This window comes from Ammodytes marinus (assembly GCF_949987685.1).
Source record: "Ammodytes marinus genome assembly, chromosome: 5".
Taxonomy (NCBI): domain Eukaryota; kingdom Metazoa; phylum Chordata; class Actinopteri; order Uranoscopiformes; family Ammodytidae; genus Ammodytes; species Ammodytes marinus.
In genome coordinates this window covers 19,632,998-19,655,231 of record NC_137234.1, presented here as the reverse complement: position 1 = coordinate 19,655,231, position 22,234 = coordinate 19,632,998, and the positions used below count along the sequence as shown (strand labels likewise).

At 41.7% G+C, this 22,234-nt stretch overlaps 1 protein-coding gene across 1 annotated transcript in view; it reads left to right on the top strand.

Moving 5' to 3' along the window:
• Positions 1-22,234, top strand: part of LOC307250986 (serine/threonine-protein kinase BRSK2-like) — a gene marked incomplete at both ends in the record, with an annotated part of 167,716 nt that overhangs the window by 131,888 nt on the left and 13,594 nt on the right. The window contains 6 exons of the mRNA XM_080028278.1: positions 4,132-4,163; positions 6,625-6,789; positions 8,127-8,224; positions 9,003-9,153; positions 10,518-10,583; positions 18,957-19,017. Of these exons, the coding sequence (XP_079884404.1) occupies positions 4,132-4,163; positions 6,625-6,789; positions 8,127-8,224; positions 9,003-9,153; positions 10,518-10,583; positions 18,957-19,017 (573 nt within the window). The remainder of the gene's footprint in view (positions 1-4,131; positions 4,164-6,624; positions 6,790-8,126; positions 8,225-9,002; positions 9,154-10,517; positions 10,584-18,956; positions 19,018-22,234) is intronic.

Here is a 22,234-nt window from a genome sequence, read left to right as displayed (position 1 = left end):
CCCCTTAGTTCCAATTTAGGGAATATTTTAGACAGAAGCTTTCAACTTTGGGGCAACAGCTTAGGGGGAAGGCTCTTTCCTTTTGATTAAGTCCCAGTGAGGTCTAAACAAGAATCATTTTCAAAGTTTGGTGTTGAAGTACTTGCCCTGGATAAATGGGAGTGAAACCCTGCAGCCAGGTTCCAAAGGTTTGCAAAAAAAAAGCTTTCCCAAAAGAGTGAAGGCTGCTACATGTCTAGAGGAGGTATCTATTTATTAATGTCCATGGTTCTATCACCATGGTGAATGACAACTAATGTGGCGGATGATGAAATGGTTACATAATGTATATCTATTGGTATGTGTATGCTACCTTCACACCCTTATTAGCAAACTATATGTAAGTATCATGAAGCTCTGCAGTACATTTTGTTGTTCTTTAGCAGTAGGCATGGTGTGTTTCTAAACTAAAGGGACACCATACTCTTTGAACCTCATTATGCACAATTCGTACATTCTCAGTAGCCCCAAAAGACCTGTATTATGTCTGCATTATTATTTAATTTCATAGTCCAAAACTAACAGTGTTTACTAATGATGGTGTAGAAGCAGCAAAACACCCTCAGATGTTATTTGAGACGGCATTTATGGGAAAAGAAAAAAAGTGACATTCTGAGATAGGAAAAAAAATCATTATTTTGCAGATTCACAGCAAGGCGGGTAACCTTGTAATGCAGTAAGGAGAGAGCAAGATGGCAGGGATACACATCCAAACTAAAGTGGCTAATATCAACCCTGCGCTGCTGCTTCTCTGTCCCCTTGTGTTACAAGTGTGTCTTGTCTCACCTCATTCCTAATTCTATTTGTGTCCTTCTTCAAGTGGAGGATGTGCATTCAGGAGAGGACTGCTGTTTGTGTGCTCTCCTTCCACACTGCCTAGTGTACTCATCACAATGCCAGTCCCTTTTCTACAGAGCACCTGCTCACCTTGGCAAGGTGGCTGGAGGAGAGTGCCAGTACACAGATAGCTGAAGGGCAGAGAGTCAAGGATAGAGAGAGAGAGAAAGAGAGGGAGATAGAAAAAGGGACATGTAAATAATGAAAGTGGCCCAAAGTTCTTGAAAAGTACAGACTTCACAGAGAAGTGGTGCTGCCCTTTATTCTTGTCCGGTATTTCACATTCGGACCACGTGCCCACAGATATAAAGGCAGGCTCACAAGCTATTCTATGTGCACACACATATATAAGATAAACACCCACATTTTGAACACACACACACTGGGTACACTCTCTCTCCAGGTATCTTTGGGAATCAATGTGGTACACAAAACTGGTTCCCATCCCTTACATGTAAACAAATGTGTCGACACCACCATTACGTTAGCGCGGTAATGGCGATGCTCCATTTCCAAAAATGCTTTAGCTATACCTTTCAAAGTGTAGGAATGACTTTAACTTACACAAATGCAAAAATCACAGGTAAATAAATAAATAAAAATAAGAAAGCTACAAAGGAAGCCATGCTCATTTAGCAGGACGATTTGACGAGTCTCAAGGTGCAGCACTTCAGATTAGCAGCAGTGTCTAAAAAACATGAACTTGAAGAGACCTCACCTCTCTTTGGTATGCTGAATGTACGCTATATGCTTTATTTTGTCTGTTCTCTCTGCGTGACGAGGGACAGGTCACCCTGAGATCCCCTAGATATGTCCACAGCAGCCTCCAGCGCTGTCCTCCACAAAAGAGTTACATGCAGGCCTCGCTGCTGAGAGTGAATACGTTACCGCTCCCTCCCTGTCGTGCACAAGGGCTCCAAACAAAGCTCTGGGGACGCGTTGTAACCTCGCAGAATGTCAAATAGCTCTGTTAGATGGAGCCTTCTCGGAGTTTATTGGTTGCTGCCCAAGTCACAGACGAGACAGGTTCACCCAAGGTGTAGGAATGACATCATGAAGGGGGAAAATGTCATTCTTTTTTTTTGCTAAGGATTATTCATCCCTTATAATGTTGACAATTTTTCAAAATCAAATCCCCCAAGGTAATAAGACCACAATTATAGGTGGTTGTGTTTCAGGATGTCTATTTTCACCTTCAGTAATTAGGTTTGGCTTGTACATGCACACAAGTACGCACACAGACCACTCAGAGTCCTAGTAGGAAGGCACATAGCAGCAGGCTTAAGGGGCTTGGACCAATGAAAACCTTTCTCTTCATTTCCTATCTGTGTATAGTCTTTTGACAGATGCACTGAAACCACCTTTTTCATTATTTTGACCCCGTAAGTTGTAAAAGTTTGATTTTAATGATTTTGTTTGTTATGTATCATATGTTTGTGAAATCTAAAGTAAAGTACAGACAACCAAAAGATATTCTTGTTTATTTTGTCCATGTGTGCTGATAAGATAAATAGATTTAAATATGCGATTTTAAGACAGAATTTACTCTTACCCTGCAAAGCTGGATTACTTGTACTTGTACCAGGACTCATTTATCTGATGTTCCATTTTTCTCCAATAGAAGATGGCTTCTCTTTCCTTTATGTAATATAACAACTTCAATTGCTAAGATGTTAGAGCATCAAAAGAACACTGTGTTCAATTAGATAAAAAGAGAAAGTGTGTGTTAATCTTACCAGCTAGCACAATTTAAATGCAGTCGCTGCAGTTTACCTGTTTTATTGTCCAAAATGATAGATAATATGGCATACTATGAATATGTGGTTGTTCAGATGTATGCATGTACTGCATTTTGACGTTGTAAGGATGGATAGGTCATATGTCTAAGACATACACACACACACACACACACACACACACACACACACACACACACACACACAGACCGGCATATATTTGTATAAACACAATGTAAGATAATAATTGTTGTAATTACTTCATGCAGCACCTAGATGAAAACATACCTATAACACACACACACACACCTAGCAAAACCAGTACCCCAGTAGTGTTCTCCCCTCTGCTCTGAGTGAAAGCTGCTGGAATTGGAACTGTCACATTTAGAGACTGATTGATGCGATACTGCATTACAAACCACATCACTTTTGAATCCTGCGTGTGATAGCAACCTCTACCCCCCGGGGCCTTCAATAACGGTGGGAGAGAGAGTCGCTGACCCACTGGCCTGTATCTGACAGGCAGGGTGTCTCTGTCAATACCGTGACCTCTGTGGAAGCAGACAAGAAGACTCACCTAAGAGTCAGTAGTAACCGCAGTCTGGCCAGCACTGTGATTGAGCTAGCAGCATCACACCAAGGCACTGATGTGATGGCGCTGCAGCACAGAATTTAAATCCACCGGGGGAAGGTGGAAACATTAACACACATTGATGTAGACACATACCCAATAAACTATAGCTATGTATAAGTGATAATAATTAGAACTGCTATGTGTTGTCTCCTGCGATTCCCCTAACAACAGCAGCAGGAGCAAATTAAAAAGTCCCAACAGTGACATTGATCCTGTTCTCCTCTGTTGAGGCAGTTGAAAACACTGTGAGCTCATTCTAAGTGACATCTTCCTTTGTTGCTCACTGTTTCTGTCCCTTTCTGTTTTCCCTCTTCCAGGCAAAAGACCACGTTGACAGTGTTGTGTGACGAAAGTGGCCACATTATGAACGTGCGATGATGACGAAGTATAGTGTTGAGAGAGCGAGTGTGCGAGTGTGCGTGTGCGCGCGTGTGTGTGTGTGTGTGTGTGTGTGTGTGTGTGCGAGCAGGAGAGATGGGAAGATAATGAGAATGGGAGATTCCCTTTGGACCCCGAGGGCTTGGCTTGGGTCAGTGGTAGTGTGTGTGAGGGAGATAATATTCTCTGTTTATAGCTCAGCGGTATTGCTTCCCTCTCTTACCCCATAGCTACACCTCTGTCTATCTCGCTCTTTTTTCTCAATACGTTTTTCCCATTGGCGGTATTAATATTTGAAGACCTCATTATTTTACTCCCACCCCTCAATCTGCGGCCCGTATTGTCCTGTTGTGTTTCCATTAAGCCAACAAGCTCAGGGAGTCATGTAGACCAAAGTTTTCTATAAACAGACACCAAAGAGAATATATAATAAAATGATGCAAATCAAGTGCATTACGTTGCTTAGTGACTGACCTGCTGTTTTTCTTCTGTCTTGTCTTTTTACAGTTAGAACAGATCCAGAAGCACACGTGGTACATGTAAGTACTCCTCCCCTCCTCCTCTCCTCCTCTATCCCTTTCTACCTATTCTGCCGGGGTTGTCGACCCTTATGGAAGCTACCGCATGATAAATGGCTTTGAGTTTCGGCCCTTTCGGCACGAGAGAGTACATTTGAGCAGGGGCATGACTCCACTCTCGGGGATGTGTTGGTAAATTAGCAGTGCCTGAAAGAGGATGTGCAACATACGGTCAGCTGAACAGGGGAGAGAAGAACAAGCAGGGATGTGAACCCCACTAAACCTCAGCGTACCCCCACCGTTTAACTTTCATAAACAGTGGGCCAACCCTTTTTAACCTAACATAATTATTTTGAGAAAGTGTGTCTCAGTTCACAAATAGATTTTTTTATAAAGTTTTTTTAAATAATAAAATAAACATTGAATGGTGTTTGTAAAGGCTCTGACAATAAGATTAGCACCATTCGGAAGTTGTAGTGGATCACTGAAAAAGTAATTTAAAAAAAAATGTATAGGATGGTAAAGGTTCTTACACAAGCAAGAGCAAAGATGAATCATGGGAGGATGTTGTGAATCCTGGAAAGGGCTTGAGTCATGGTTTAAGTTGCGTACTGAAAGATCATGCAAACAGACAGCGAGACTGATAAAGGAAACAAGAGGAGACAAGAGGAGAGGTGGGAGAGGAGACTAATGTCAGGGGGGCTTCGTCAGTGAGCAAGTTGCCTGGCTGTCGGCCTCTGGCTGGCCAACTGACTGGCTGAACGAATGAATGAATGAATCACCGTTTATGTCTGGCAAATGTGGCTGTGGCTATTTCCCCAGGAGCAACTCAACATGGGCAGCCATCTATCCAAATCACACAAACAAAAGCTTTTGTTGTTTTGGTTTTGACAAAAATCCAATGAGGTCACACTTTTCTATTGTATTAGTTGGTGAGCTTCCTAACAGTCTGCCCTTACAGCAGCAGCAGCAGAGCAGAGCTGTGGTGCTGAAAGGACAGCTCCGGGCCAAACTGCCTTCACCAGGATCACTAATGACGGGAGTGGTAGCTTTAGTATAGCAGGCACCTATAGCTGAAATGATTGCAGTTTAATAGAACAGTCCTGTAAATCCAGCCTTCATGCAGCTTATTATGTTCTGTTTTTATTGAGAGAGGGGAGGTCTGGAGTCAACTTTATAGAGGTCAACGCCTCTTTAAAACAGTTAATTAAAACATTAAGGTAGGATTTATTGCCGGGCTGTTGGAATAGACTGCAATCATTTTAGCAAGGTGGACCTAATAAAGTGGGGACTGAGTGTAGTTCTAAGTGGGCAACACACATTAGTTACATGTCAGCCGTTTAATGGAATGAAACAAGGGTCCTGTTTATCATTTTTTTATGTTTTCATTACCCATGCCACCACATTTTCACATGCATATGGTGAAACAAGGGGTGGGGGTTATGTGGGGTGAGCAGCATGTAAAGGTGGAAGTGATTTTAATAGCTGCCTATGGGGCTTTAACGCTTCGCTAAGTTCTACGGAGGAAAGAAAATAGAAGTAGAGGGGGTTACCTGTGACCGTGAATCACTGTGTTCCAGAGTCTGTGTATTGGCACATTGGGAAAAAGTTTAATAATTTCTTAAAAAGAGAATGTTTCAGGGATTCTCTAGAAAAATGTTGTCGGTGCAGAATAGACGCTCGTTTGAAATCCAAAATAATAAAGCGAATAAAAAGAAAAAAAGGACATTATTATTAGAAAAGGGAATAATAAAGAGAGCGTGTCTTGAAAAGTAAGCCAGGGGGAGAGAGCAAGTTCAGGTAACTGAAAGGACTGACTCAGTCGTCTGTCTGCATCTTGGTGATCACGATGATCCCTGTTCACCCTCTGAAGATGGCTGGAAAAATGACTAAACCTGCTGGAAATAAAGTGACTGTGAATGTTTCATAATGTGAGCCAGTGTCATAATGAGGCATACATCTCCAGATGACCAAGAGGCAAAGAGACACTGAGTTCCGTCACATATTTCATATTCGGTTTACGGTTCTTGCTCATTTAGTCTGCACAGCTGTCAATAAGTGAGATCCATAACACCCATACACTATATGAAAACCTTAAAGGTGCACTATGTAACTTTAGGTGTGTCGGATAAGTAATTTTTAAGGTATATTCTCATAACTGAATAAACAAATTTTCCTCAGAAAATTGGATCCATGGAACACTGTTTGAAGTTAGAAAGCTTCCTGAAAAGTTACTGTTTCACTGTTGTCGTTTACAGCAGCAGGGCCCACAGTTTGGTTTATGATGATAGCATTATCCAATACTAAGTATTACATAATATGTTTTGTAAATGAACTGCGGGCTCTGTGAATGTAAACAAAAACTCCCTCCTTTGAAACTCCAAAGTGCACCTTTAAAGTCAACGTATTTAAACTTACTTAACTTTAAAACATGTCTGACACTGCCCCTTCCGTTGTGTTGTGATTTCTTTGCAATTCCCAGAGCGGGGAAGAATGAACCAGAGCCGGAGCAGCCCGTGCCCAGAAAGGTGACCATCCGCAGCCTGCCCTCTGCGGACGACGTCGACCCAGACGTACTGGACAGCATGCACTCCCTGGGCTGCTTCAGAGACAAAAACAAACTACTGAAAGACCTGCTCTCAGATGAGTGAGTGAATGGTGGGGAGGATAAAGGGAGGGAAGAGAAAGATTGTGTGTGCGTGCGTGCGTGCGTGCGTGCGTGCGTGCGTGCGTGCGTGCGTGCGTGTGTGTGTGTTGTGGTGGAGGTGGTGAACCAGTTTGCGGGAAAATAACAAAATAAAGGCAGCCAGAGATTGGGTGAAAAGAATGGAGCTGTGTGAAGGTGCTATACTGCAGTAGAGGGAAAGGGGTGTGCGGCCTATAGATGGACAGCCTTGGTTTCCTTTCTTCCCCGGCTCTTATGAAACCCTGTGAGGCTGTCACTTTAGATGTCAAAAGCTATAGATCACTTAAACTGTTATCACACAGCGCTTACACCACTTGCCTCTGGATACATTCCCACCAAACGCATCCTGGCTGCTCGCACCACGAACAAGCTCCCGCCCGGGTCCCACAGTTTATGTTCTGCTACTAATGTTTGTACCTCTGCCACATGTGTGTGTGTGTGTGTTTGTGTTTATGCACCTCTGAAAATACATTTGTGCTGAGGATTACTTCATTCATTTTTTACATGGAGATGTTATGTAGTTTTTTTATTTCATATTTCGCTACTATTATATCTCCTATCCCTCTATTTTACATCGTCCCTGCCTCTTTAATTTAAAACTAAATAAGCATTTCTCTATCCCTTTTCCCCCTCCGCCCATCTCTTCCGTTTTGCTTCCTTTCTCCTGGGAACGAACCCATAATAGTGCTGGACTAAAGGAAAAAAAATCTGCAGTCTCTATCTCCCTTCCCCTGGTTGATTTTAGCTGAAGTTGCAGGTCCTTGTCTTTTTGCCTCCCACTGCTTTCCAATCTGTCTTTATTATGGAGGGCCAAATCCTGGGCCGTTTGATAGAGAGTGTTGGCCTAAAGGCTTTACATATTAAGCTGCATGATTTACAGAGGGGAAAAAAAGGAACAAAATCATAATGACTTGACACTTTTTTACAAACTTACCAGGATACTCCATGTATGGGGAAAGGAGGACAAAGCCTAAGAACTTCATGCAGAATAGTATATGATGACTTAGTAAACTGTAACACTAAACTCGTGTTTTTTAATGATGGACGCTGTTAAGTGTGTTTTTTTTACAATTAAAGGACATTATTCATTGTTACTAATTTTGTCAGTTTAATATATTGGTTTTGGGCTCTTGCAGACATATGCTGACATACTGTACATACTTATATGAATTCTGCATGTTAAGACATGTATGTATTTGAAATGATCCTCATCTGTTTAAAAACATTTTCTATTTCTATTCCAAATGTCTCAGCATAGTCTTTTTTCATTTTGTCTCCTTGTGTGTGTCTCTCTGCAGTGACAACCAAGAAAAGATGATCTATTTCCTGTTACTGGACCGTAAGGAAAGGTACCCCAGCCAGGAGGACCAGAACCTTCCCCCTCGCAACGAGATCGGTGAGCCCCAGACCAAAAACAAACAAGCACAGATTAAAGAATGTATAATAACAAAGAATGCAGGAGAAAATATAAATAAATCAGTAAATTAGTCACGCTATTGCACACAGTATATCTGAACGATGCTACCAGGAGACTAGCGTATTTCCTTTTAAATGGGTTTTTGTTTTTGGCGTTGAATAGATAGCTGTTTACCCACACAAAACCAGCCAATTTAGACAGGACTAAGGGCTGTGAGAAGGTAACTCATGAATGCTCCTGAATTCTGAACCGTTCTGAAGTGTTTTTTCTTTCTTCCCTCTGAAGAAAATTGGATCAGCTCCAGTAGAGGTGGTTTGGCTCTCCAGTATAGAAGCAGGTGTCAATAGGCCATAGATGCATACTTTTTTAAACTGTCAGCTCTGACGGCTTCGGTTCAGATATTCACTCATTAAAAAAAAATGATTTTCTTTTCTGACAGCACTGCAATAGGAAGAGGGGGCTTATCTGCACGTGTCCTTTTGTTGTGAGATACCGTCAATTTGACGAATAGACTGCCCTCTTGAGTGTATGTGATACAGTCGATACAGTGGCCATTAGTCCACGGTCTGGGTGGAAAAAGCATTACTTATTCACCGTTAGCTGGAATGTCAATGTGATCAGCTCCGAGCATCAGTCAAACACTCACACGATGCACGAAGAAGCCACTCGATATGTAGAAATCCACGCAATCTACGCAAAGGTACATCAAATTGATTCTAAAAATCCATCTCGTTTGTCTGGCTTTGTTAACGCGCAGATCCGCCAAAGAAGCGTGTGGACTCTCCCATGCTGAACCGTCACGGCAAGAGGAGACCAGAGAGAAAGTCCATGGAGGTGCTCAGTGTCACAGACGGAGGGTCACCTGTACCGGCCAGGAGGGCTATAGACATGACACAGCATGGACAAAGGTACGCGTGGAGGTGAAGAGAACAACTTTCAAAATATCTAATAGACTAGAGATAGACATAGCTGTGTTTGTAAGTGTGTCTGTGTGTGTTTGTGTATACGTGTAGAGCAGGGGTTCTCAAACTTTTGATAGCTGAGGGCCAATTTAGGAACCCAACATTGGACCGAGGGCCGCCGAAGGAAAAAAAATTATAAAACTGAAATAATTTCAATGGCCAGCGTCTTTGCGTCTTTACAGTTTACATGTATTGGTCTGCATCCAATACTGTGTAATTAACACATTTAAAGTAATAAATGAAGGGCTAGGTCTCATTTCAACATTGGGGAACACACATTAAAAGCGGGGGTCTGGGGGTTGTCCCCCAGAAAAATTTGAGGTTCGAACACTTCATTTTCTGCATTTTGGTTAATTTTTATGCAGTAATTTGTGTCTTCTGTATTTATTTATGGTGGAAATGTTAAGGAAAAGACAACTCGCTCCCATTGACACACATCTAATGGAATATAAATCAAGGCACTGAGGCATTCTGTATTGCATTCAAATATTTATTCTACTTTATTGTTCAAAACGTTCTACACATTGAAAACGTATCACCTTTTGGAGTGTTTTTTTGTAGGACTCACTACTCATGATGCAGCAGCAGTGTTAACTATTATGACACTATACTTTGGAAATAAACAGGGTGGGCTATCAGCAGTCAACTAGGCAGATAGTTCCATGGCTATCAGCAGCTAGCTAACGTTAGTTTGTTAGCTAAACTTTAGGCAAAAGAGTTAGAAACCAGATAATGTTAGCATCCATCCTTAGACACTTGACCTAATCTAATTCACCTTGAATGTGAGACAGTGCATCGTATTGGGCTTGACAAGCTCACTATCTAACAACTTACATTGGGACCACTACACTGCCTGCTGCACTGCGGGAGGCTGACCAGCCGTCTGCAACGAGAGGCAGAGGCCAGCCGAACTTCGCAAGTTTAATAAGTGGGGAATGAATACAAACAATTAGGAGGGATATTCAAGTGTTTCGACCCCTGTACTGTTTTTAATGTTACGGGGGACGCATCCCCTCCGTGCGCTTCAATAAAAAAAAAAAAAAAAAAAAATATGATAATTTTTATTTATTTATTTTTTTAATAATTCATAATTCAATGCGGGCCGCGGGCCGCCAGATATGCTTCCGCGGGCCGCCATTGGCCCGCGGGCCGCACTTTGAGAACCACTGGTGTAGAGGATCTTGCAGTGTAGTTTCAGCATGGTAACACAGTGCGAGTCTGGCTCCGGTGTCGGCAAAGGCTAGATTTGTGGACAAACATAAACAGCGACTGATGCTCTGCTGCTCGCTTTGTCTCCTGTCTCACTGTAGTAAATCAGTGTACAGTAAAAGCTTGGATATTCCTGACGCCAGTACTAAACGCAGAAAAGAAGAAAGGTATTCACTTTGCCACTCACTCACTCACACTTTCGCCTCCCACTTGCTCCGTGTCTCAGCCCCCCTCCCCCCTCCCTAAAGGACATCCGTGGCAGGAGAAAGATGCAGTGGTGCTTTTTTTTTTACTGTTGGAAGAATACTTGGTCTAAACGGTGAGGGCATAATGCTACATGTGGCGGCTTAACAAGTCTATTTCAATAAGCTCTGACTCATCTGAGTAATTGAAAGAAGCCGGGTCCCACAGAGTCAACAGTTTTGGATTAGAGGTTTCTTAAAGTTTGACACTTCTAATTAAGTGAATTTTGAAAACCGAACGACTGCGCATTTGCAATTCAGAGCATAACGTCTACAGCCCCCCCCCCCCTTTTTTCCGGTTTTAGCTCAATTATCTCTTCCTTTCATAATGTGAAACGCATTGATAATCAGTTCTCCCATACTGTGTCCCACTTTCTCTCCGGATGTAGAACATTTCTCTATTTTCTCTATTTTAGAAGCATTCAAATCAAGACAGCACCACTCCCTCCCCCCCCCACCCCCCCACCAAGGCAGAGCGGACTGATTTAAAATCTATTTCCTCATCTTATTCCAACAACCAATATATCATCACACCCCACATTTCTGCTCTGAGGCAGTGACATTTGTGACAGCAGGGGAAGATTGAATCTGAGGGGGCGATAACCTGATATGCCTAATAATAGGCAAATGGGCAGAGAGCCGGCAGAAGCTTTCAGAGTTTTACGACTTACATGTAGAGGCAGCGGGTGCATGTATTTTATGGATGAAACATACATACATACATACTCTGGAAAGAATTAAGAGACCACTCCAAATGGTCAGTGTCTCTCGTTTTACTATTTGAGTAGAATGAACATTTTGGTTTTATAATATAAACTGCTGACAACATTTCGACCAAATTCCAATTAATTTTTCGTCATTAAGAGCATTTTCAATAAGTAATGTAGAGATGAAGATATAAGAAAAATCTAGAGTGGTCTCTTAATTTTTTCCGGAGCTATATATGGTTGTTATAGTTGAACATTCACCCAAATGTGTATGTGAATGTAATAGATGCATACGTTACTCCTCAGCCATAGTGCTTTGCTAACAACAACATATCAAGGATTTATTTCCCATGTGATAACAGTAAGGGAAGCCACTTCAGAAGTTTAAAAATCCAACACAAACACTGCTTAATTCTTTCTGTTGTCTGGTGCCTCTGAATTTTCAGTTTCTTTCGCCTGTAATCCCTTCAGGCAAACCCCAGTCTCATCTCTTTTTTATATTTTGAAGGTTGCGTGAGTTTAGAACCTGTCTTCATCTGCCCTTGTCTATAACTCAACTCTTTCAGTTGCACCCAGAATCCCAAAATAGGCCAGTTTGCAGTGACTTTATCAAGCATTAATAATACTTTCTTAAAACTGAACGGAGTACTCATCTTAAAGGGCACTGAAATTATCATTTGTAACCCTTTTTTTTAAATAAAATCAGGACCTTTTAGGTTTACCCATAGGAATCTCTTATGTCCAATCTATTGGTGCCAGCATATGAAATAGTGCTGTGTGTGGATTCTGCACACTGTACATATCAGCAGCCGCAGTCATTAAAAAACTAAAAACAAAACAAAGAAAGATTTCCTTAATTGCTACTCTAAATCAGTGTGTTTGTTCTTACTTCTCCACCAAAATATCTCTCCTCTCTCTAGTGTGGTTCCTTGTGTGCAGCTGACCTTCAGTCCCAAACTATTTTGTTGTCTTTTTGCACTTTTTCTGCCTTTCATTGCGTCCTTGTGTGCACCCTGTTTGATCATGTACGTGCTTGTGTGTGGGCAGAGAGAGAGAGAGAGAGAGAGAGAGAGAGAGAGAGAGAGAGACCTGTGTCATAGTTGTTGTGTCCTTGGGCAAGACACTTCACCCACCTTGCCTCGTGTGAATGTCGATAGTTAGCCTGCTATCGGTGTATGAATGTGTGTGTGAATGGTAACGTGGGAAAGGAAAACAGGTCTCCCTTGCAAAAGAGTCTTCGGTCTCAATGGGATTTACCTGTATAAATAAAGGTTAAAAAAAAAAAAAAAAAAAAAAAAAAAAAAAAGAGATGATGGTGTTGGGGGAAGCACATACGTCCAAAGATTTGACTGACTCTCTCTCTCTCTGAAGCTAACCTTATCCTTCCCCCACGGCAAACTTTTGTCGACAGCGCAGAAGATTTCATAGAACTTCAGAAATTCAGATCAGAGGCTGTCAGGGGAAAGAGGGCTGACTTTGAAACATGTGTTTTGACGTGATACATTTCCACTAGCGTAAATGGTGGAAGAGAGAGTGGGGAAAACTTTTTTATTTTTTTAATCTAAAATTACACCACGAAAAGATGCCTGATCCTCAATCCCTAATGCAGCGTTTTGCCCCTTAACGTATCTCGTTTAAGCAGATACAATCCCATCAACTGCCCGGGCTACATTTTTTCCTACATGTGGTTGATTTGACTGCTTCTGTGAGGTATAATTGAATAGATCTGGGATAAATGCTGCAGAGAAATCCACAGGGAGACATTCTCACGTGAACTGCCCGTTTCATTCTTTATAAAACCCAAAGTCTCTTACGGAGACATTTAATGCCAAAACTCAAAGCACAAGAAATCCCACTGATTTAATTTAAAATGTTAAGCCAGGAGAAATGAAGGGAGGTTAATGATATGTAAATGAAATATGGAAAAGTGCTGCAGTGTGAAGAAGTGAATATCAATAGATTTCTTTTCCTTCTTTACAGATCTACTGTAGTTGCTTCATGCAGTTTGAGTGAGTTGGGCTAGTCAGAGCAGTCTGAATAAGTCAGGCTCCCGTGCTAATAGTTGACTTTAATTTATTTAAAAGGCTCAAATGGGCACAAATAAAAGCCCATTTAACACAGATCTCTACCGAACGAAAACTGCATGGGTCTTACGCTGCATTTAGAAATTTGAGGAGCTGGGCTGTGAATATTAATGCACTCAGGGTTTCCTCAGGGAGTTGTCAGGGTTCATTTATGGAAATTCATTCAAACAATGTGATGTATATGAATATCTCTACATAAAATGACCATGTCAATAGAGAGGAGGTTGAGTGAGAAAAATTTAACTTTTTCTACTTGCCTTAAATCACATTAGCAGAGCATCAACATTGTGTTAACTTTTGGCCTGATGCTGTTAATTTTTTCGCCGTTTTTTCGCCGTCTGACACCATCAATTTCATTTTGCTTCGCTTTCGTTTTGTTTCGGCCCACGTTGTCATCCCAGAAGCTCTTGTACTTGTTCCATCCCCCATGGCCCAACATTAGACCCCCACGGCTGCTTTGGATGGCTCTCTGACACAGCCGGTGGTCACACACAGGGAGGACATGGGCCCCGTTCCAAAATAGGCATGTGGTAAATGTTAACTTGAGAACTAATGCATAATAGAAAGACAAGAATGGGTAGCCACTCACACATAAGGTACACACATTACATATACGCCATTGCACAGTCATTTATGGGTGAAAGTACACACACACACACACACACACACACACACACACACTCTAAAAGTTACTTTACTTAAATTGCCAAAAATAAAATACCTCCAGTGGTGTCTACCGATGCAACTCGTTTAGGTTTTATTTGCCCCGGTGAGATATCCCTTTATGAGATGAGGTGAATGGAATTACATGTGGCCCTCACCATTGGTGGTAATGTAAAAGTTGCAATAACACAATGTAAAAAACAAATAGTCCTGCATTAAAAAGTATAGCCTACTTCAGTAAATGAACTTGCAGCAAAGTGTCCCTACAGTTTTGTTCACATATTATCATGACTTGTATCTGGTGGAGTTGGACCGTGTGTTAAGTGCTTTGGAATGTTTCTTCTATAAGCTTATCTCAGGTTTAGTATACACATATTAATCTGAAAAGTAACAAGCAACTACAAAATACATTTAGGGGACTAAGGAGTACAGTATTTCCCTCTTGAGATGTGGGGAATACAAGTAGAAAGCTTGTAGCTATATGAAAATAAATGCAATACAAATTATATTTTGAACAATCGTTAAGGGAGGATATAACAATTGATGTGAAAGTTAAATGTAAAATGTGAGTTAAAATGTGCATCGTACATTTCCTCTCAGAGGAGAAGGGTTCTCCCAGCACAGAGGGGTATCATTGAAGATGAAATATTTAAGAACGATTATCTCAAAATTAGTAGAGTACTTAATTAAACGTTCTTACTTTCATCCACTGCTGACGCTCACAGTATTGAGAATCAAACAGGACTGTGTCTCTCTGGAAACAGTATCCCAGTGACTCTTCATAATCTGTTTTAATTACAATTATTTTAGACTTGTAGTCCCTGTGTAGTTGCCTATTAATTACTGCTTTTAGGTTCATGTGACTTGTGTTTTTTAAATGCTGTGAACACAAATACAATTCCACTGACCTCAAATGTCTTTTGTTGTGGAGACCAAAATCTCTGCAGAAATGGATCTATCAAATCTTGGACGAATGAAACCAAAGCTTTCTACACGGCTAGATACTACTACCCAATACACTTTAAAGCAAGCTAGCGCACAATAAAAACACAGAGGGCTCAGCTGTGTTCAGCATCTCCTCGGCTACTGATTTAAAAACATGGCCTCGATGTTTCTATTTGATTGATGATAAATGATTGCTGATGTGTGTATATTGTTCCCTATGAATAAAACACTCGTCAACAAGAATTTATTGTATCTCTGAAAGCAAGGTTGAGCCTCTGACAGCCCATTACAGTACAGCATTTAACCATCTGTAACATTAGCTTTATAGACACGCCGGTCCAACACTAACAGATGCAGAGTGCTTGTAACAATATGGTCATAATGGCCCAAGGACGCTGTCTTTTGGCCATGTTTAGATGAAGTGCAATTGAGTATGTGTGCACAGGTGCTGCTGTAGTGAGCCACTGTAGGCATGCATGTCTCAGTGGACCGTAGGGCTTACATATAAATGATAGCAACTGTCTGGTCAGCTGCTGTCTGAAACAAGAACTCCTAGCCAACATGCTCTCAACGTCGACTACTCATGTGTGCATGAGTGTGTGTGAAACAGAAGGGCCAGGGAGAGAAATACAAAAATAGCATGGGAGTGGGTGTTTCTATATTGTCCTCTCTCTCTCTCTCTCTCTCTCTCTCTCTCTCTCTCTCTCTCTCTCTCGCTCTCTCTCTCTCTCATGGTAGCTGTTAGGGATGAAAGATTCCTGTTTTTAGTATCAGTTCTTTATTTATAAAGGTGGAGTCAGTAATTCTGGAGAACGCTTGTTGACAAAATCAATGAATATCTCCTCACGAGCCGCTACCAGAGGGGTATACTACAAAGCAAACTCAACAGAGCCCGGCTCTCTTTTTTTGATCTGGTTCAACATAACACATACCCTCGCTCAGAGCTAACCGGTATCACGAAGGCAGTTATCAACCTCTTATGTTGAACGAGGGTTTCAGCTTCAGGTTCTGTGCGCGTCCCCATGAGAGGGGGCATTTGACCGTCATTTGACTCTGCTTCCGCACAGACTGGACTAACTTTACACTAACGGACTGATTGTGAGCAGCTGAGTAAAACAAAAGTGTGTCGCCAACTTCATTCAAGAGGAAGAGTTTGTCAGTCTGAATTATTACAGCAGAAAACAGAGAGCCGAAAAAAACTCTTACTGCAAATAGGCTAAGGAGAGTGGAATGCTGCCAGCATTAAAATTATTTATTTATCTTGCCGATCGTTCTCGCAGTGCGTAACGTGACATAAAACAATGAAACGTTGAACTCGGATTTAAACACTATACCATTTAGCCTAATATATATATAGGCTACTTTGCTATATTTATAGCACTACGCCTATAGTCCCACACTTAAGAATGTAATTTAAGTCTGACACTGTCCCCAAATGAATAGCCTATGGAAAATCATTTAGTTTGGGGCCACATCATAATGAATACAATTTTGATTTAGACTATTAGCCTTTTATTTGAATCTTACAAATACCAATAGGCCTACATTAAAAAACCTGTAGTCTGGATTTTTCGGACAAATATGAATCTACTGTGAGAAGCTTAACCTGCGAGTCTGCAACGATGTCCGAACTGTGACAGCTGTCAGCTGTCACGTCCCAACTGTAATCGCTACTGATGAAAAGAAAGAAGCCTACAGTGAAATAATGTTGCAACCTGTGATTTTATAGAACGCTTTATTAAGAGCCAGTGTGTGTATATCGCCAGGTAAAATCATTTGAGAGGAGAGCATAGAGTGGCGCTGCATACAGTTTAGGTGTGGGCTATTTTACATTTTCAATAACTGTATGTGGCAAAAAGCCCCGGCGCGATGTTACAGTTCACTCTGTAAGCCTAATGTCACGGCTTCGTTTCATTCATTAACTTACTGATCAATAAGTTTAGATGTAACAGTTTCCTCAGTGAGAATGTAGCGCTCAGACAATATAGTCAGGTCCGCGGGATTTCTAAATGTGTAGTTTCCTTGAAGGGCAGCGCTCTAAGAGCCGAATTTAAGCTCAAACTCTGAAACAAAAACTGGTCTGAGCAGGTTAGCCGTGCAGCCTCTGTTACCACGGTGATCTAGCCAGGTAAAAAGAGAGCCACCTTTCGTGATACTGAAAACTCTGGCTTTAGACCGCTTTAGACTCAACAGACCTCGCTCAGCCCTTAATCTCGCTTCGTAGTATACCCCTCTGGCCGCACTGTGTGGGTGTGTGTGTGTGTGTGTGAAAGAAAAAAGCCAGTATTAATACACTGCCATAGGCTCTGTTAACCGGTATGTAAACATAGGGGCAACGTAGCAACATGCAGCCTAGGCTGTGTATTAATACTGGATCTTTTTAGCACACACAGAGTACGGTGAGGTTGTGAGGAGATATTCACTGATTTTTACATAAAGTGATTTTGACAACAAGCATTCTCCAGAATCGTTGACTCCGCCATTTAAGTGGTTGTAAGTTAAAACGAGGATCGATGACTGGACCCAAATAAGTGCTATTACCTCTTGAATATTGATACATACAGATCTTCACCCAGACTTGTTCTTATGATGGCAACAGTATAATTTTTATGGCTGCCAGCTGTAACCATGTACAACAGTTTTGTGTCCATACATGGAGGACTCTGTGGTCCCATGGGATCGCTCCAGCATCAGGAATGCACATCATCAGTCTCCATTACTCAATCCATCCCTCTAATTCTTCATTCTTCCATCCGTCCTCCATCATTCCTAAACTCACTCATTCTCCCCTCACATTTAGCCGTGTGGTCCTCTTCTACAACCAGGCAAGTAAAAGCAAAACACTAGTGATAGTGTTTTGTATCTTCATCTTTTCAAAGAGTGACAGAATATCTGTCATCAGTGCTGAAATATAGGGAAATAAAGGGATGGGAAAAGGAGGTGGTGGGGGTCGGGAGTACTACTAGATTGAATGACAAAAGGAAACAGTGTTGTGACAGTGAGCAGCTGTTGTTCCCCAGTGTTGACAGGCCGTGTGTGTGTGTGTGTGTGTGTGCGTGTGTGTGTGTGTGTGTGTGTGTGTGTGTGTGTGTGTGTGTGTGTGTGTGTGTGTGTGTGTGTGTGTGTGTGTGTGTGTGTGTGTGTGTGTGTGTGTGTGTGTGTGTGTGTGTGTTTGTGTGTGCTTGATGGAGACAGATTGTCCTGTGATTGTTAATTTCGGAGCAGGGCTCTGTTCATAGGGGTTATTGACAGCATCTGTACGGGAAAAGAAAAACATGACAAATGGCACTCAACCAAAGTGTCCTACTCTCCCCCTCTCCCCCCAACAAGTTTGCTTTATTAGCAGACTACATTTGGGGTGGAAAGCTAATTTGAATGCTAATCCGTGGCGAGCCGCCTATGGATTTTTCAAGAGAATTAGCAGTCCAATCAACACATTTGAAAACAAAGTTTGAGCTTAAGTGGTTTGAGACTAATTGCTGGGTGTCAATGCTAGTGATGTCCTGACGCGCTGTTACTGTGGTGCAAATGCTTTTACCCTCTTTATTTAAGTAGTAGATGTTGTGTTCTCCTGTGTTGACTACAATAACAGCACATGGCATAGTGTTTTTTTCACTGTGCAACATGCAACCTCTTGGCTCTCACCTGTGTTTACTGAAACATGTAAGAGGTACACATGTTGATCCCTACAAATGATCTCTTCCCCCTGTGTGTGTGTGTGTGTGTGTGTGTGTGTGTGTGTGTGTGTGTGTGTGTGTGTGTGTGTGTGTGTGTGTGTGTGTGTGTGTGTGTGTGTGTGTGTGTGTGTGTGTCTGTGTCTGTGTCTGTGTCTGTGTCTGTGTCTGTGTCTGTGTCTGTGTCTGTGTGTGTGTGTGTGTCTGTGTGTGTCTGTGCCACAGGTCGCGGTCTATTAGTGGAGCCTCCTCCGGCCTCTCCACCAGCCCTCTCAGCAGCCCACGGGTAAGTCATGACCCCCTGTGCTCCTTCAGACACACGCAACACATGCAACACACACCTCTTGACACAGTTCCCAGGCATCTAGCTGTTCGCCTTCAGGGATAACGACCACCCAACTAGTTGCCGATCCCATCTTATTGCTGTCATCTTACTTGCTGTTTATTTCGGCGAGAGAAACGTGTTAGAGACAGTTACTACAGCTACATTCCGGGGAGGCTTCTGTCTGACCTTTAACAAAGCACTCGCAATATGAAAGCAATATCACCTGGGGCCTCATTTATAACGGTGTGCGTAGAAACCATCCTAAAACATTGCGTCCGCAGAAAGCCAAAAATGTGCTGCGCAAAAAAAAATTCAGATTTATAAAACTGTGCGGCGCACAGTTGCACGCAATCTTCCCTTTATAAATACCCACCTGCGGTGAATTGTGCGCAGACGATCTCCACCCCGTGTCCTCCCACTTCACCTCCCAGTTTCATCCCACAATCTACCATACATGGCGAATGCTAAATAGCTCCTGAATATGATGACGCACTTAATAAGCACGGAATTTTGACTGACATGAGGAAAAAAGGGAGGCAACGCGGCCGCAAAGAAAGCGACTGTGAAGGAAGAAAGCCTGTGACGTCGTGCATGTGCTGCAGAAACTGGCACACACACATAGGTTACACACCCGCGCGCTTATCACATATCATGATTGGCACAGTCGTTGTAGTCTTTGTAAAGCAGTTTCGCCCAACTTTGTACTGTATAAAATATCACGTATTAGCGTAGGCCTACCTGTAGTCCTATATGTAGGCCTATATAAAATATGGTGTGACAAGTGAAATAATGCATAGTCAATTCGAGAGAATTGTTTATCTCCCGTGAGATCCACACATTTCCAACAACGTCAGATTATAGTTATATCTTCCAGGGTGAATTGTTATGGGAAAGAGATGTGTGTAATGATTTGCTAAATTCATAACATGATTTTATCTAACGAAATATACAGTTTTAATTAATATCTGTTGGGCTTAACTTTGTACAAAACTACTTTTTACACACCTCTTAAAATTTGCTCTCCCGCTGGCCACTCCTCCCGACGTATAGGATATTATTATAAAGTAGCGCTATAAGATTCAACTTATAAAATATAACCAAAGCATGTAGACCTAGGCTACTTGATCAGTAATTCAACCTACATCACAACTGCATGCCATAGACTACAGTAGCCATATATTCACAACTATAGGTAAGCTTATATATTTTATTGACTAAATATATTGGATGCCAAGCATCATTTGTCTGTGTTTTTCTGATGACAGAGCATTATTTCGTGGTGTTGCCATTGAGTGTCGCTGATTCCCCGAGTCAGGAAAACCTTGCGGTAGCTCTACGCATGGTCGAAGGTTGGCGTAGGAATACGCACACTTCTCCGCAAATAATGTCTTTATAAATACTAACGTTTGCCACCGCACATTTTCCCGCAAATTTCTTCCCGTCTACGCAAGGTTTTTGTGCGCCGCAAGCTTTATAAATGAGGCCCCTGATCCCTCTGCAACATGCAATATTGTTCTACTGCTTTCCTTTGCTATTACTGTTGGATAATGTATGATTTTAACCCCTTAGATTTTGATCCACAGTGTTGAGGAAGCAGAGATCCATAAGCTCTTCATATCCGCTGTTCGATCAGACTTTCAATGAGTCATCACTAGGGGTGGGAAAAATAATCGATTCTCCGATGCATCGCGATTCTCTCTCGAATGATTCCGAATCGATTCAGATAAGTTAATAATCGGAATTAAAGATAAAATTAAAATTAAAAAAATACATTTTGAAATTCGATTCGTAAATACTAGAACTTCCTGAGCCACTGCTTCACACACCACACACGTGCGAGTTGTTAACAAAAGTGGCGACAAAAGGGTTGAGAGCAGCAAACCCATATGACCTGCACCGGCTTTATTTCAGTTTACGTTTTTGTATGAGAGCTGAATTCCAAGCCATACTTTTTGCACAATGTGTTCAAATGACATAGAAAATAATAGAATAGAAATCCTATAGAAACATGATTCACAAGATTATAAATAAAATACTGAATCAGTTTAGTTTTTACATATACCGGTACTTCCATATTGTGTTGAAATGCAAGCTGCATTGATTATTGCACTGTTCATAGAAAGTCATATTTGTGACAAGAAATGCTTTTTCTCTAATACAATATTAGAGAAGGTAACTGATTTGTTGAATTGTTGATTGTCTTTAATGATCATCACAAAAGTAGGAAGTGATTAGCAAACTCTGAGTAGCAAACTCAGATGTGTATATACATATATTTTTGAAAATCACACATGGGTATGTACATTAAAAAAAATTGCATCGAGATGCATTGAGAATCGATTTTGAATCTAATCGTTGACCTCTGAATCGGAATCGAATTGTGAGTTGCCAAGAGATTCTTTTTGAGCACACACACCTACTACGTACATAGCGGATGGTGAGGAGATATTCACTGATTTTGACCAAAAGTGATTTGGACAACAGGCATTCTATAGAATCGCCAACTGCACCTTCAACTCCAAGTAAAAAAACATTTTGATGAACTTACAAACGGGGACGTGACAGCACAGCAAACTTTCTCCTCCCCCTAAAGCCTCTTCTCTCTCTCCGTCCTTTCTGCTTATTATCCCTCTCTCTGTTTTTCCGTGTGGCCTGAGCTCTGTGGAAAATCCAGCTCAGGGAATGCTTGAGAAAATCCCCCCTTTTTCTTGCTCGGAGCCGGGGAGCTCGTGTGGTAAACTTTTCCAGCTGACTAGCGCCTGAGAAAGGCTCCAGATTAGCCAGGGACGCTAAGACGAGCTCCTTCGCCCACCACACAGGTTCCGTCAGACTGATCTGAAAGGGAAATTGATTTCTCAGACCAGACCAAAGCTCTGGATTGTTCTCTCTCGGCAGGAGAGCTCCGTGTGTGGGGTGGAGATTTTCCTAGATTTGTGTCAGGAAAATAAAAGGGGAAGGCATCTCGAGGAAATAGTTTATTAGCTCACCACTGTGGCTGCAATTTCACCATCACCAAATGAAACACATCAATATGCCAATCTGGAAACAGAATTTTTATTTACTTTTTTTTTACAACAGAGGAACGCATGATGGTGTTCCTCCTGTTATTGAGACAACCCAAATTGTCCTCGCAGCTGGCCTCATTTCTCTCACGTCCGTCTACGTCTGCTTGCTTTTA